This window comes from Oryzias latipes, chromosome 13, assembly GCF_002234675.1.
Source record: "Oryzias latipes chromosome 13, ASM223467v1".
Classification (NCBI taxonomy): domain Eukaryota; kingdom Metazoa; phylum Chordata; class Actinopteri; order Beloniformes; family Adrianichthyidae; genus Oryzias; species Oryzias latipes.
Genome location: NC_019871.2, coordinates 174,013 through 187,500, shown reverse-complemented (window position 1 = coordinate 187,500; position 13,488 = coordinate 174,013). Strand labels below are relative to the sequence as shown.

Genomic DNA, 13,488 nt, shown 5'->3' with positions numbered 1-13,488 from the left:
CCAGAACCAGAACCAGAACCAGAACCTTTGCCTCGGCCAAAGGTCTGGAGGTCACTTTGAGGCTGCAGCTGCTCCTCCTTTGTTGTTGGTGTGAAGCGCTGCAGGACAAAACTCCTCCTCATTATCACCTCCTGCTTGCAGAACCTGACAAGACGTCAGCACTCTGTCAGGGAGAGGAGGAGGAGGGTCCACATGCAGCAGCAGGAGGAGAACCCCGGGGAACGGAGAACCAAAGGGAGGAGAACCAAAGATAAAAGGAGAACCAAAAGGAGGAGAACCACAGAGAGGAGGAGAACCAAAGGTAAGAGGAGAACCAAAAGGAGGAGGAGAACCTAAAATAGGTGGAAAACCAAAGGGAGGAGAACCAAAGGGAGGAGAATCAAAGGGAGGAGAACCAAAGGTAAGAGGAGAACCAAAAGGAGGAAGAGAACCTAAAATAGGTGGAAAACCAAAAGGAGGAGAACCAAAGGGAGGAGAACTAAAGGGAGGAGGAGAACCTAAAATAGGTGGAAAACCAAAGGGAGGAGAACCAAAGGGAGGAGAATCAAAGGGAGGAGAACCAAAGATAAAAGGAGAACCAAAAGGAGGAGAACCACAGAGAGGAGGAGAACCAAAGGTAAGAGGAGAACCAAAAGGAGGAAGAGAACCTAAAATAGGTGGAAAACCAAAAGGAGGAGAACCACAGGAAAAGGAGAACTAAAGGGGGAGAAACCAAAGGTAAGAGGAGAAACAAAGGGAGGAGGAGAACCAAAGGGAGGAGGAGAACCTAAAATAGGTGGAAAACCAAAGGGAGGAGAACCAAAGGGAGGAGAACGCATGATAAAAGGAGAACCACAGTGGAGGAGCAGAGCCAGCTGGCAGCGCCTCCTCATGAGCAGCTCCTGGAACTCCTGCTTCTCACAGTTTGGTCCACTTCTGGTTCTGGTTTCTCCTGGAGTCGCATGTGAAACCAGACCTGATGGAAAGGAGGTTCCAGCGGAACCATCGGACCGGAACTCCTTCAGAGCATCAGGAGACCCGACTGGACGGGTCTGAGCCCCTTCTCCAAAGCTTTGATGAAGACCATCGTCAGGCCCCACGATGAAGATTCTCTGCATCTAACCATGTTTGCAGGGAGGGGAGGAGCCTCCACTGACCAATCACCTGAAGATGAACAAACACCCCCAGAGGAACAGCAGAAGATCCAAAACTTTATTACAAACTCTGCTGGAACAGAAACTGGAGGCGGAGCAAACTGCTGGTTCCGTTAGACCAGGGGTCGGTAACCCATGGCAACCCATCCCTCTGTTGTGGCTCCCTGTGACTTTGGAAAATAATGAGTATTTTAAAAAAAATTAATTTGATTTTAGTCTGTTCATATTTCATGGCATTTCAAAGGCGCTGCTGGCTCCATACGAAGCGCGTGGCACATAAAAAACAGCTTCCTTAATGAATGAGCTCGTCTTTATCGGTGAGAACCGCAGAGCTGACAGCAGGAGGAGACTTCAATAATCACTCCGGGTCCGGAGTGGTCTTCTGCCGGGAACTTGACGTGCCGCAGGGCAGAAAGCAACTTTCTGATGACAGACAGTTTGCGCTCAGAGTTTTTAAACACGCATGTGCAGTGACGTATGTTTCAGAGCAGGGCTGCTCATTACGTCCATCGCCATCGACGGTCGATCTTCACGGACATGAGGGTAGATTGCGGGACAGAGAAGATTACAAAAAAAGGACTTTTCAAAAATCCACCAGCCAATCAAAATCCTCACCGAAAAGGACGGGACTTGATTGACATGTAGAACGGCCAATCGGACATCCTGTGACACATACGTCACTGCAGACGCGTGTTTAAATTCACTGAGCTCAAACTCTCTGTCATCAGAAAGTTTTTTTCTGCCCCGGGGCACGTCAAGTCCCCGGCAGAAGACCAACAACCGGAGTGTTTATTGAAGACGCCCCGCGTGTCTCCTCCTGCTATCAGCTCTGCAGCTCATCAAGGAAGCTGCGAGGCACGCGCTGCGAGGCACGCGCTGCGAGGCACGCGCTGCGTGCGAGGGCACGCGCTGCGAACGGAGCCTCATAATATGCCACGATGCTCCCCCATTGCACGCTTTAACAGAGCATGACATACGATGGTCGACGCTTTCTTTGTAATGAAACGCTTCATCTGTTAATACAAAAGGATCTTTGTGTACTCTCACTGTGTAGTTTTTAATCATCAGTACATAAACAATAATGTTCAAATAAACATGTAACTAATAAACATGACGATGGAAAGAAAGAAGTCCTGTTTCTGGACCGCGATCTACACTCAAGATCAACCGGTCGATCGTGATCGACGTGATGAGCAGCCTTGATATAATATAAACGTGCATAAACGGCTTGTGGCTCCGGGTGCTTTCTTCTCATTAGGGGCGGTCCCAAACGGCTCTTTGAGTAAAAAAGGTTGCCGACCCCCGCCTTAGACTCCAGTTCTGATCCGATAAACCAGAAAAACAGAAGATGTCCGTTCTTGACCTTTATCCTCTTCATCACCATCAGGTTCCACACAGGACACCGCCTCCCTTTCACCCTCGGAACCTCTGCTTAAAGAGATCAGCCTGGGAGTCCAACCACCAACCAGCTGATTGGCGGGCGGCTCCTCAGTCCAGCTGAGGCAGTCGTGGTTAAGAGCGCCACACCCACAAGCCCCGCCTCTTTCCTCTGGAGCAAGCTGCCCCCCGCTGGAAGAAGCGCGGCGGTCCAGCAGGCATTAGTGTTCTCCTCAGAGGATTACCTGGATCAGGTCTTCAGCCAATCAGAGCATGAAGCCCCTCCCCCACAGGTAAATGTGCAGGATCCTGCAGCTCAGAAGTCGCTCCAGAGGACGGCCCTCCGGCTCTTGTCCACGCTGACCACGTACTCTCCGGACAGAGACCAGGACACGGCGTTGACGGGCGAGCTGAAGGGGACAGGAAGCAGTGACTCATGATGCACGCCACATCCTGGCAGCTGAGGACACGCCCACTCACCGGTGCTCCTCGAGGAGGCGGGTCTCCAGGTTTGCGGTGGAGACTCTCCAAACGTACACGCTGCCGTCTGCTGACCCGGCCGCCACATAGCTGCTGTCCGGGCTGCACAGAGAGAACCGCGTCACGCCAACGCCGCTCTACAGGAAGCGGGGGAGTGGGCGGAGCCTTACCTGATCACCGCTTTTGTGCTGTCGCTGCCACATTTGAAGCCCTCCGCTCTGAGGCACAAAGACAGCGTGAGCTCCGTGGGCCTGCTCGCCATGATCGCAGAGCTGGCTCCACCCCTACCTGAAGACCACGCGGTCGCGGCTCCACCTCCTCAGGTCCACCAGCTGCAGGCTGTCGTCACGGCAACAGCTGAGCACTTGTCTATGGTCGTAACTCAGGTCCAGAGAGGTGACTCTGCCCTGAGACGGCAGCTCCTGAACACAGCCCCCCAACCTGAAGGAGGGAGAACATGTGAGAGGAGGAAGCTTCTGCTCCTCCTCCTCATCTTCATCAGATCGCAGAGCGAAATGACGTCAATGTTGTGACGTTCTCAAAGTTCCTAAACATTTGTTTTCTGAATAAGGGGCGGAGTCAGACAGGATTTCGCCGCACGCACTCAGAGACGGCGTCTTTTCTGCTCTCATGACGGCTACCGCTTTGGCAGCCATTTTGGATCATGACATCACAAGCTCTGATTGGACAGAAGCCCTCTGAAGTTTTGTCGACACGCCGTCAACCAATCAGGGAAGGCAAAGACGATGATGTCATCGCTGCGTTCTGTCTCTGATCGTTTCTGTCGATATTTTCTGCAGCAGCCGCAGGAATTATGGAGGACGGAGGTGACTGGACAGCAGGCTTGTCAGTCATCTGCTGCCTAAGGATGCAGGCAGTGCTGTTGCTAGGTAACAGAGGCAGACAGGGTTGCCATAGAAACAGACGGCACAGAGTGGAGAGAGGAGTCGGCTGAGGAGGAGTGACCTGCCGTCCCAGACTCTGATCTTGGAGTCGAAGTGTCCGCTGATGATGCAGTTCCCGGAGCAGACCAGGTCGCTGCAGGAAGACGGCGTCTCCACCTGCTGCACACCTGAACACACACACACACACACTTGATCACCTGGAGCTGCTCTCCAACCAGCACTGAGCACGTGCAGACTCACAGGCCGCTCTCTGCAGGTCCCACAGTCGGATGGTCCGGTCGGCGCTTCCCGTCACCACCTGATGGGGCGCTGAGGTGAACCTGGCCGCCGTCACCTTCCTGCTGTGACCTGTCAGAGTCACCTGACACACACGCACAGACTTCTGGGTAACGGAGGTTTTATGACCCACATTCCTCCCCTTCAGATTTCTGTTACCGAGAACGGATCCTCTCTGACAGACACAAACGTTTAGTGGGTCAGACTCTGGTACCTTAGGATTGGAGTCGCCGAGGCGCCACAACAAGGCCGACCGATCGAAAGAGGCTGCCAGGACCCGGCGACCCTGCAGACACAGACGCGCACAGGCGTGAACGGCCGGCCCGCTACGGCGAGCCGAAGAGGAGGAAGAGGTCCAGCCATCAAACAGCTTCAGTGTTTAGTGTTTCTGTTCAGCTTCATCCACACAAAAGAGAAAAAACAACAAAAACATTTTGATGTGAGAAAACATCAAATGGTGACGGCTCTGACCTTTGACCTTTGACCATTTCATCCAGCCACGCAAACTGGTTGAAGGTGAGATGACACCAGGGCTCAGAGTGGTTCTGTTCTGCTGGATGATGGGATGTAAAAAGGAGGGAGCGTTCCAAGACCCCCCAACAACCACAGAGAAAGAACAACTGCGCCCCCCGGGACAGCAGGACCGCCACAGGGGCCCCCAAAGCCAGACAGCAGGGAGGTTTCAGGGGGACAGAGAGTGCAAGCCCCACCCAAACCAGAGGAGCAGCCCCCCGCTGCGCTGGAAGGGCCCTACGCGGGCCCCGCCCCCGTAGAGCCCCCCACCACCGCCCGAGAGTTCTGAGCATCCCCCGACCCCAGGCCCCCCCACGCTCCAGGGAGCCACCCAACTGGCCCACGGCTGGTCCAGGACACAGCGGGGCAGGGGCCCCCGCCCATGAGGAGGACGCCAGGGCAAGAGGGGGTCCACCATGATTGTTGTAGACATGGGGGCCCGGCTCGCCCACAGATGGAATTTGGAGAAGGCCGGCCTCGAGGTTAAAGGACCAGAACCCCCACCGCAGGGACACGGACACCCCCAGGCTCAGGTGTGATGTGATCCCCGATTCCACGTCGTATAAGAGAACTCAGAGATCCCTCCCTCCCTACGTGGAGAGAGGGGGGCCCCAGGAAGCCAGCAGCCAGGGGACACGCCGTCGCCCAGGGCCCAGCACCCCCCTCCAGGGATGGGGTAGGGGACAGACGGTCCCACCTTCCTTGTATAATGTGTGTGTGTGTTGGAGTGGATATTGTTGTGTACTAAAGGGTGCGGTTAAAATTGGTGGGCGGGGCTCTGGGACATCTCCGTCACGACATTTTTGGCGTATACTTATATAGCGCCTTTCTTCCTACAAGGACAAAGCGCTTTACAGTCACACACACATTCACTCACACATTCACACACTGATGGCGGCTCCGCTGCCAAACACAGGCGCCCGCCTACCCCCAGAGGCAAGGTGGGGTTCAGTGTCTTGCCCAAGGACACTTCGACTCATGGGCGTGCAAGGCGGGAATCGAACCTGCAATCTTACGATCATGGGTCGACCGCCCTACCGCTGCACCACGGCCACCCACATTTTTAAACCAAACTCAGATTTGTCTGCTGGATAAATTTGGTCGTGTTGGCTTGCCGTAGCGCTCAGCAACACTGACTCCTCCCTTACCGTGTGATCAAACTCCACGCAGGTGACGCCCTCTGTGCTCCCATCCAGAGTCGCTCTGTGCGTCAGCGTGCCTGGTGACATCATCAGTGAGGTCACAACCACAAACGCCCGTTAAGCAGCCCTGCGTGCAGCAGTACCTGCTCGCAGCTCCCACAGCTTGACGACCCGGTCCGTCCCGCCGGTGGCCAGCAGGTCCGAGCTGCAGCTGAACCGCACTGCATTGATGCCTTGCTCGTGGGCCTCCTGGAAGGAGAAGAACAGCCGTTACTATGGATACGAAGAGCTCGGGGCATGTCAATGCTGACACAGTGAGGGATTGTGGGAAGGAAGACCAGCACAGAGAAGCTCTTTGTGTGCACTTGTCCGTGCACGTGTGCATGCTAGTGCAGGGGGTTCTGATGAGTGAGCAGCAGTGCACGTGCACGTGCACATAAAGTCAGGAGTGTAAATGACGTGAAGACAAACGGGATTTTGGTGAAAGTGTTTGTGTAGTTTATAGCTTCACCACTAGGGGGAGACAAACTCTGATCCAGACCTTCTTACTGAGAACAGGCTGATTGGTTTGAGTCTTTGATTGGCTGATGCAGCTGCACCGGTTCAGTTCTGGTTCTGAGTTCTGGTTCAGACCCACATCCTCCTACAGAAACTAAGATTCTGCTCTGCTTCTGTCTGTGTGTGTGTGTGTGTGTGTGTTGCTGTGTGTGTGTGTGTGTGTTGCTGTGTGTGTGTGTGTTGCTGTGTGTGTGTGTGTTGCTGTGTGTGTGTGTGTGTGTTGCTGTGTGTGTGTGTGTGTGTGTTGCTGTGTGTGTGTGTGTGTGTTGCTGTGTGTGTGTGTGTGTGTTGCTGTGTGTGTGTGTGTGTGTGTTGCTGTGTGTGTGTGTGTTGCTGTGTGTGTGTGTGTGTGTGTTGCTGTGTGTGTGTGTGTGTGTTGCTGTGTGTGTGTGTGTGTGTTGCTGTGTGTGTGTGTGTGTGTTGCTGTGTGTGTGTGTGTGTGTGTGTGTGGTACCAGAACTTGCAGCGCTCGGGCAGGAACCCTGGCGTACATGCAGATCCTTACAGGACGGGGGAAGTCCTCCTCTAAACTACAGACGGAGAGGCCACGCCTCTTCCTGATGACATCACACACAGTTATTCACACATTCAAGAACACCTGAGCAATCCAAGCCAAACCTGGAGTGAGACTCACTGAAAGAAGCCTCTGAAGGAGTGGAAGATCCTGGAAGTGGAGGCCGACCTGTGACACAAGCAAACGCTGATGAAGCGGACACGGAAAGCCACGGCGACCGAGAGAACACGCGTGTTCTCAGCATGGTGAGACTGACCTGAACGTCACAACATCATTGATCAATTCTGAACGAGCTCTGAGGCCTTTAGTGGTGAACTGGATTGGTTTAGTCTAAACTATGGTCTGCATAGAGGTCAACTCTGAGGTCTGACTGCTTCAGCTTCCATCCTCCTGCTTGGTGTGACCGCGGCCTTTGACCTCAGACCCCACCCGTCTGGACAGACTTTCCAACACCAACTTACCACTCAACCGGTTCCACTCCTGTCTTTCAGGCCAAACTCAATTAATTCCATTATAATGCCCCCCCACCCCCACCCCCCCACCCCCACACACACACACACACACACAAACGCACACAGGTGTGCCCCAAGGCTCTGTCCTGGGGCCTCTGCTGGTCATCATCTACCGACCCCCCCTGGTCGTTTCTTCCATAAATCGGAATAAGGTTATTTGACCCCCCCCCCCCCCCCTCAGGTTCAGAGTCTGGGTGTCATCCTCTCTCTCCTTTCCCCCCCACATCAATAACATCACCTGGACCGCTCACTCCCACCCTCACAACACCCGCCGTCTCCGCCCCTCCCCTCCCCACAGCCGTTCCACAAGCACCTCCCTTTTATCAGGACCCCCCAGCAAATTATGCTCATCCTCATTCTTATTGTTGTCAAAAACGCGGCGAGATGCTCCAGACCTGAACAGACGAGCCTGTTTCCGCCCGCCGGACTCATCCTGACCTTCAGGTTTTGGAAAGGCCTCTAAGGAGGGGGGGTTCCTGGAAGGACAACGACAATAAAGACCAAATCCACCAAATCTACCAAAGGCCAAATCCTTCTGACACAGAGACGTTCATGAATGACATTCAGCTGCTTTACTTCTTTACTTGGTCTTCTGAAACCCTCAGGTCAGTGTTTCCACCGACGGTGACCTTTGACCTGGCAGCGGCCTGCAGCGGCGTTTCTGGAGCTCTAATGGAGAAACAACAAATAGATTTAGGGGAGAGAAGCCACGCCCCTCAGGTGAGCAAAGGAAAGGTGCAGCAGACTGAGGAGAGAGCAGAGACTCTGAGGCAGAGATGAAGACGAAGATGAAGATGCTGAGGTTCTGTTTGGGACCAGGATGGACCATCAGGTCCGTCAGAGGATCAGAACATGGATGTTCTGGAGATCCATGCAGATGGAGACGCTTGAGAGGAGGAGCAGTGATGATGCTGAGGGTGGAGACACCAGGAAAGAGGAGGTCCATGGATGGAGGACATGAGGAGGAGGAGGAGAGGGCTGGAAGGCCCAGCACCTGTGGAACAGGTGTGTTACCTGCAGCAGCGTTCTTTCAGGCTGTTCATGCGGGCAGCAGCTTGGTTCTTCTGGACCAGGATGTCCTCCAGCAGCTGCTCCTCCCTCCTTTTCTCCTCCCTGAGCCTGGACTCCGCCTCCCTCCGTCTTTCCAGCAGGGCGTCGTACTCCACCTTCAGCGCCCCGTTCTCCTGCTGGACCTGCTCCACCCGGCCCTGCAGCTCCTGCCGGGCTCCTCTGCCGGCCTGCAGCTGCAGCTGCTCGTCCTCCAGCCTGAAGACGCAGAACCGGAGGATCCGTTTGGGTTCTTTCACTTCAAAAAGCTACAGTAGTTACGTTCAAACACAGGAACCCGGGTCTGGGCAGCCCACCCCGCCCCCACCCCCAGGAAAAGCACTGCAGATCAGGTGTGTGAGGAGCACGACTCACCTGGCACGCTGTGTTTCCAGAATTCCATCCTTGATCCTAATCTGCTGCTGCAGCTCCACCACCTGATAGGCCAGCTGCAACGAGGAGGAGGCGGAGTCAGGGCTGCCTGTCATCAGCAGGCCAGCTTCCTGGATCTGAGTTCACTCCAGGACAGATGTAGAACCAGATAAAACCGCTTCCGTCCTCAGGTGAGCTTCAGACCCAAAGCTACTGCAGTAAGAGCGGGAATCAAAGCCCTTTTATTTTGAAAATCAGGTGGATTCTCTCTGGAGACTTCCTGTTGACTTGATGCAGTAACTGAACTCTCAGGTGAGAGGTCAACATGTCAGAGGTGAGCTGCTGCCTTTTCACAGAATCGGAAGCAAACCAAGGAGGTGTTGCAGTTCCTCAGAAGGCCACTGGGGGCTGGATCCAGCACAAACGGCAGATTCCATGAACCCGCTGACCGGAGATCCAAACTTCATTCCTGTTCCTGACGGCAGAGGAGGAATGACGTTTGAAATCTCTGGCTGGAATTGATTAGAGATTACCTTTGTCCAGATTTGGGGGTGTGGCCTTCTGTGAACAGGTGGGTGGAGCCATCAGAGCGTCAAACTTTACTTTGCTCCACCCATTTGCTCATGTTTACAACATTGTCGAGTGGGTGTCGTACGGCGGTGGAATCCAGGGGTCGAGGGTCATCTGGGGCGCTCTGACGCTCCAGAACCCCAGCTTTACTGGATTCTGGTTCTGGTTCCAGTCCGGCCCTCTGCAGCAGGATTCTGGTTTCCTGTACTTATTTAGCTTCAACAGAGGCCCGAAGGCCTCCATCACACCGACCACACTTCGCCTTTCAGCAGGAAAAGCCGTTGGTCGGCCCCCCCGTGGCTGCCCGTCATGATTGGGACACGCCCACCGCGGCTCCCCTGCCTCACACCTGAACTGCTCACCTCTCCAGTTATCTTCTGGAACCTGATGTTCTGCTGCTGCAGGAAGGACAGCGAGGTGTCTGCAGAGGGACGCCTGGGTGCACAAAACAAACACCTCATCATCCTCACAGTGGCAGCTGTCAGCGCTCAGGTGGGCTCAGGTGAGTTACCTGGCGGGGCCGCTCAGCATTCCTTTGGTCAGGCTGGTTTTCTCCAGAATCTGAGTGTCTGAAAGAGATCCAGAATCCGGGTCACGTCTGTCGGATCGGAACATGCAGCCCAACTTCAAGTTTAGCTGAACCAAACTCCATTCAGAACTCCAACCTGCCCAGGTCAAGTGCGCATGCGTGGGTTCAGCGTGAACCAAAGCTCAGAGGATCGCAAAACCCCAATCTTCCTACAATCTGGATCATCTGGATTCTGACACCTGGACCGGTACCAAACCAGCGGAGTGCAGCCGAACAATGAAGGAGCCGCCGCTCTTTCGGTTTGCACCCATATTACGTGTCTTTGTTCAAACCGGACCCGGTTCTGACGGGTCTCGTTAACGGAGATGATTTTTGAATGGAGTTTGTTTTAAGCTGTTTAAGGAAGCTCACACAAGCGGATCAGGTCCTGGAACATGGAGCTCTGGGTCCGGTCTCTGTGCCTCAGCTGCCGGATGACGTGCCTTCGCCACGGCTCCGCGATCCTGCGGGCGCCGCCCGGAACCGGGGGTCCTCCGCCCGGAACCGGGGGTCCGCCGCCCGGAACCGGGACTCCACCGCCCCGCAGCGGCTCCGCCACGGGATCCATGCCGTCTGAGCGGCCGCCTGTGTCCGCTCCTGCCCCGGCCCGCCGCCGCTGCTCGCTTCCTCTTTTTGTTTATTTCACTTTTAGCCGTCAGTTTCGTCATTTAGGGGGCGGAGTCTCGGGACTCTGAGCCAACCCCCCCATTTTTATCTTTTATTGAAGTTTATACAATGATTTTGGGGGGGGGGGGGGGGGTTAGAATCCGTGGAGCAGAAGAGGTCCTAAAATAGAATCATTTCTATGCAGACGACATCCAGCTCTACTGTTCTTTCCCGGAAAATGATCACCAAGAACTACAAATCTTACTGAATTGCTTAACGAGCTTTAAAACATGAACAGTGATCATTTGGTCCTAAAACCCCAGACGCTGATTTTTGCCCCAGAACATCAAACCTCTTCCATCAGACCCCTGGTCGTGTCCCTGAAGGTCACTCAAAGCAGCGAGATCATCTGTTTTTATCATCTGACCTGGAAACAATCATCCAGGCTTTTATCTGTCCTGGTTTAGATGACTGCATCTCTCTTTTACCCGTTTTCCAAAGCTCTGCAGGAGGCTTTGAACAGGAACCAGTGAACGCATCACTGCTCTGTTGTCGGCTCTACATCGCTTCCCTGTCAAATTTCAAATTGATTTTAAAATTCTACTTTTCGTTTTCAGAGCCTTGCATGGTCAAGCTCCCTGACCTTTAACCCCGTCCTCTTTGGGCCGATCCTTGAGGTCTTCCAGGCAGAATCTTGGAGGCGTTCTGTCCTTCACCGCCGTGGCTCCTCGTCTCTGGACCTCCCTCCATGGTCGCTGCGTCACATTTAAAGCTTGGAGTGGATTTTAGTTCTGGTTTGGTATTTTATCACTTTTGTGATTTTGTGCTCTTTATGTGATTGCGATTCGTTCGCAATCACATAAAGAGCATCCACAACACTTTGGACATACCGGATCGGTCGAGGCCCGGGTTAACAACGACCGCCACCGATGCTGTTAACCTACAGGGTGTCGGTGGAAATTTGACTACTGTTGGTGGAAGAAAGAGGGGAGGCAGAAGGGTCCGTGGCCAGAGAGAGAAGGGAAAAGGCAGGAACATAGGTTTGAGAATAGGGACTCTTAACGTTGGTACAATGACAGGGAAAGGCAGAGAGCTGGCAGACATGATGGAGAGAAGGAAGGTAGATGTACTGTGTGTGCAGGAGACAAGGTGGAAGGGCAGCAAGGCACGTAGTATTGGAGGAGGATACAAACTGTTCTATCATGGTGTTGATAGGAAGAGAAACGGGGTAGGAGTGATTCTGAAGGGGGAGTTTGTAAACAGTGTTCTAGAGGTGAAAAGAGTCTCAGACAGGATGATGAGCCTAAAGTTAGAAATTGAAGGGGTGATGGTGAATGTAGTCAGTGGGTATGCGCCACAGGTTGGCTGTGAGTTAGAAGTGAAGGAGAGATTCTGGAGTGAGTTGGATGAGGTCATAGAGAGTATCCCCAGAGGAGAGAGAGTTGTTATTGGAGCAGACTTTAATGGGCATGTTTGTCAGGGCAACAGAGGTGATGAGGAGGTGATGGGCAGGTTTGGTGTGAAGGAAAGGAATCTGGAGGGACAGATGGTGGTGGACTTTGCAAAGAGGATGGAAATGGCTGTAGTCAACACTTACTTCCAGAAGAGAGAGGAACATAGAGTGACATACAGAAGTGGAGGTAGGAGTACTCAGGTGGACTACATCCTATGTAGACGAGGTCATTTGAGAGAGGTTAATGGCTGCAAAGTGGTGGTAGGAGAGAGTGTAGCCAGACAGCACCGCATGGTGGTGTGTAAGATGACTCTGGAGGTCAGGAAGAAGAAGAGAGGGAAAACAGAAAAGAAGACCAAGTGGTGGAAGCTACAGAATGAAGAAACTTGTGAGGAATTTAGGCAGAAGTTGAGGCAGGTCCTGGGTGGTCAGGATGAGCTTCCAGAGGACTGGGAAACTACAGCAGAGATTATCAGGGAAACAGGTAGGAAGGTGCTAGGTGTGTCATCTGGAAAGAGGAAAGACGGTAAAGAGACTTGGTGGTGGAATGAGGAAGTACAGGAATGCGTCCAGAGGAAGAGGTTGGCTAAAAGGAAGTGGGATGTAGAAAGGACTGAGGAAGGTAGACAGGAGTACAAGGAAGCGCAGCGTAAAGTGAAGAGAGAGGTGGCAAAGGCCAAACAGAAAGCTTACGATGAGCTATATGACAGGTTAGACACAAAGGAAGGAGAGAAGGACTTGTACAGGCTAGCCAGACAGAGAGACAGAGATGGGAAGGACGTGCAACAGATAAGGGTGATTAAGGACAGAGATGGAAAGGTGCTAACAACCCAAGAGAGTGTACAGAAAAGATGGAAGGAGTATTTTGAGGAGCTGATGAACGAGGAAAATGACAGGGAAAGAAGGGAGGAAGATGTGGTTGTTGTGGAGCAGGAAGTAGCAGAGATTGGAAAGGATGAGGTTAGGAAGGCTCTGAAAAGGATGAAGAGCGGAAAGGCCGTTGGTCCTGATGACGTACCTGTGGAGGTATGGAAGTGCTTAGGAGAGACAGCAGTGGAATTTCTAACAAGGTTGTTCAATAGGATTTTAGAGAGTGAGAAGATGCCTGAGGAATGGAGGAGAAGCGTTCTGGTCCCAATCTTTAAGAACAAGGGTGACACGCAGAACTGCAGCAACTATAGAGGAATAAAGTTGATGAGCCACACAATGAAGCTGTGGGAAAGAGTAGTGGAAGCCAGGCTTAGGAAGAAGGTGGAGATTTGTGAGCAGCAGTATGGTTTCATGCCCCGTAAGAGCACCACTGATGCCATTTTTGCTTTGAGAATGTTGATGGAAAAGTACAGAGAAGGTCAGAAGGAGCTGCATTGTGTGTTCATAGATTTAGAGAAGGCGTATGACAGGGTGCCGAGGGAGGAGCTGTGGTACTGTATGAGGTCGTCTGGAGTGGCAGAAAAGTATGTCA

General features: G+C 53.2%; 1 protein-coding gene across 2 annotated transcripts; it reads right to left on the bottom strand.

Moving 5' to 3' along the window:
• Positions 1-1,880: 1,880 nt before the first annotated feature.
• On the bottom strand, positions 1,881-10,660 carry atg16l2 (autophagy related 16 like 2). 2 transcript variants are annotated; one of them, XM_023962014.1, is made up of 19 exons: positions 10,340-10,660; positions 9,911-9,968; positions 9,762-9,834; positions 8,833-8,906; positions 8,425-8,676; positions 8,175-8,321; positions 7,987-8,079; positions 7,806-7,886; positions 7,019-7,066; positions 6,839-6,941; positions 5,970-6,075; positions 5,833-5,903; positions 4,386-4,457; positions 4,136-4,256; positions 3,957-4,062; positions 3,279-3,431; positions 3,161-3,208; positions 2,991-3,092; positions 1,881-2,920 (listed from the first exon to the last, which is right to left on the bottom strand). In XM_023962014.1, exons 1-19 carry the CDS (start codon positions 10,533-10,535, stop codon positions 2,827-2,829), a joined length of 1,998 nt encoding a protein of 665 aa, XP_023817782.1. In that variant the 5' UTR covers positions 10,536-10,660; the 3' UTR covers positions 1,881-2,826. The 2 variants fall into 2 exon arrangements, with proteins under 2 accessions (XP_023817782.1, XP_023817783.1); XM_023962015.1 differs by lacking the exon at positions 8,175-8,321 and having other exon boundaries at positions 10,340-10,658.
• Positions 10,661-13,488: the final 2,828 nt, after the last annotated feature.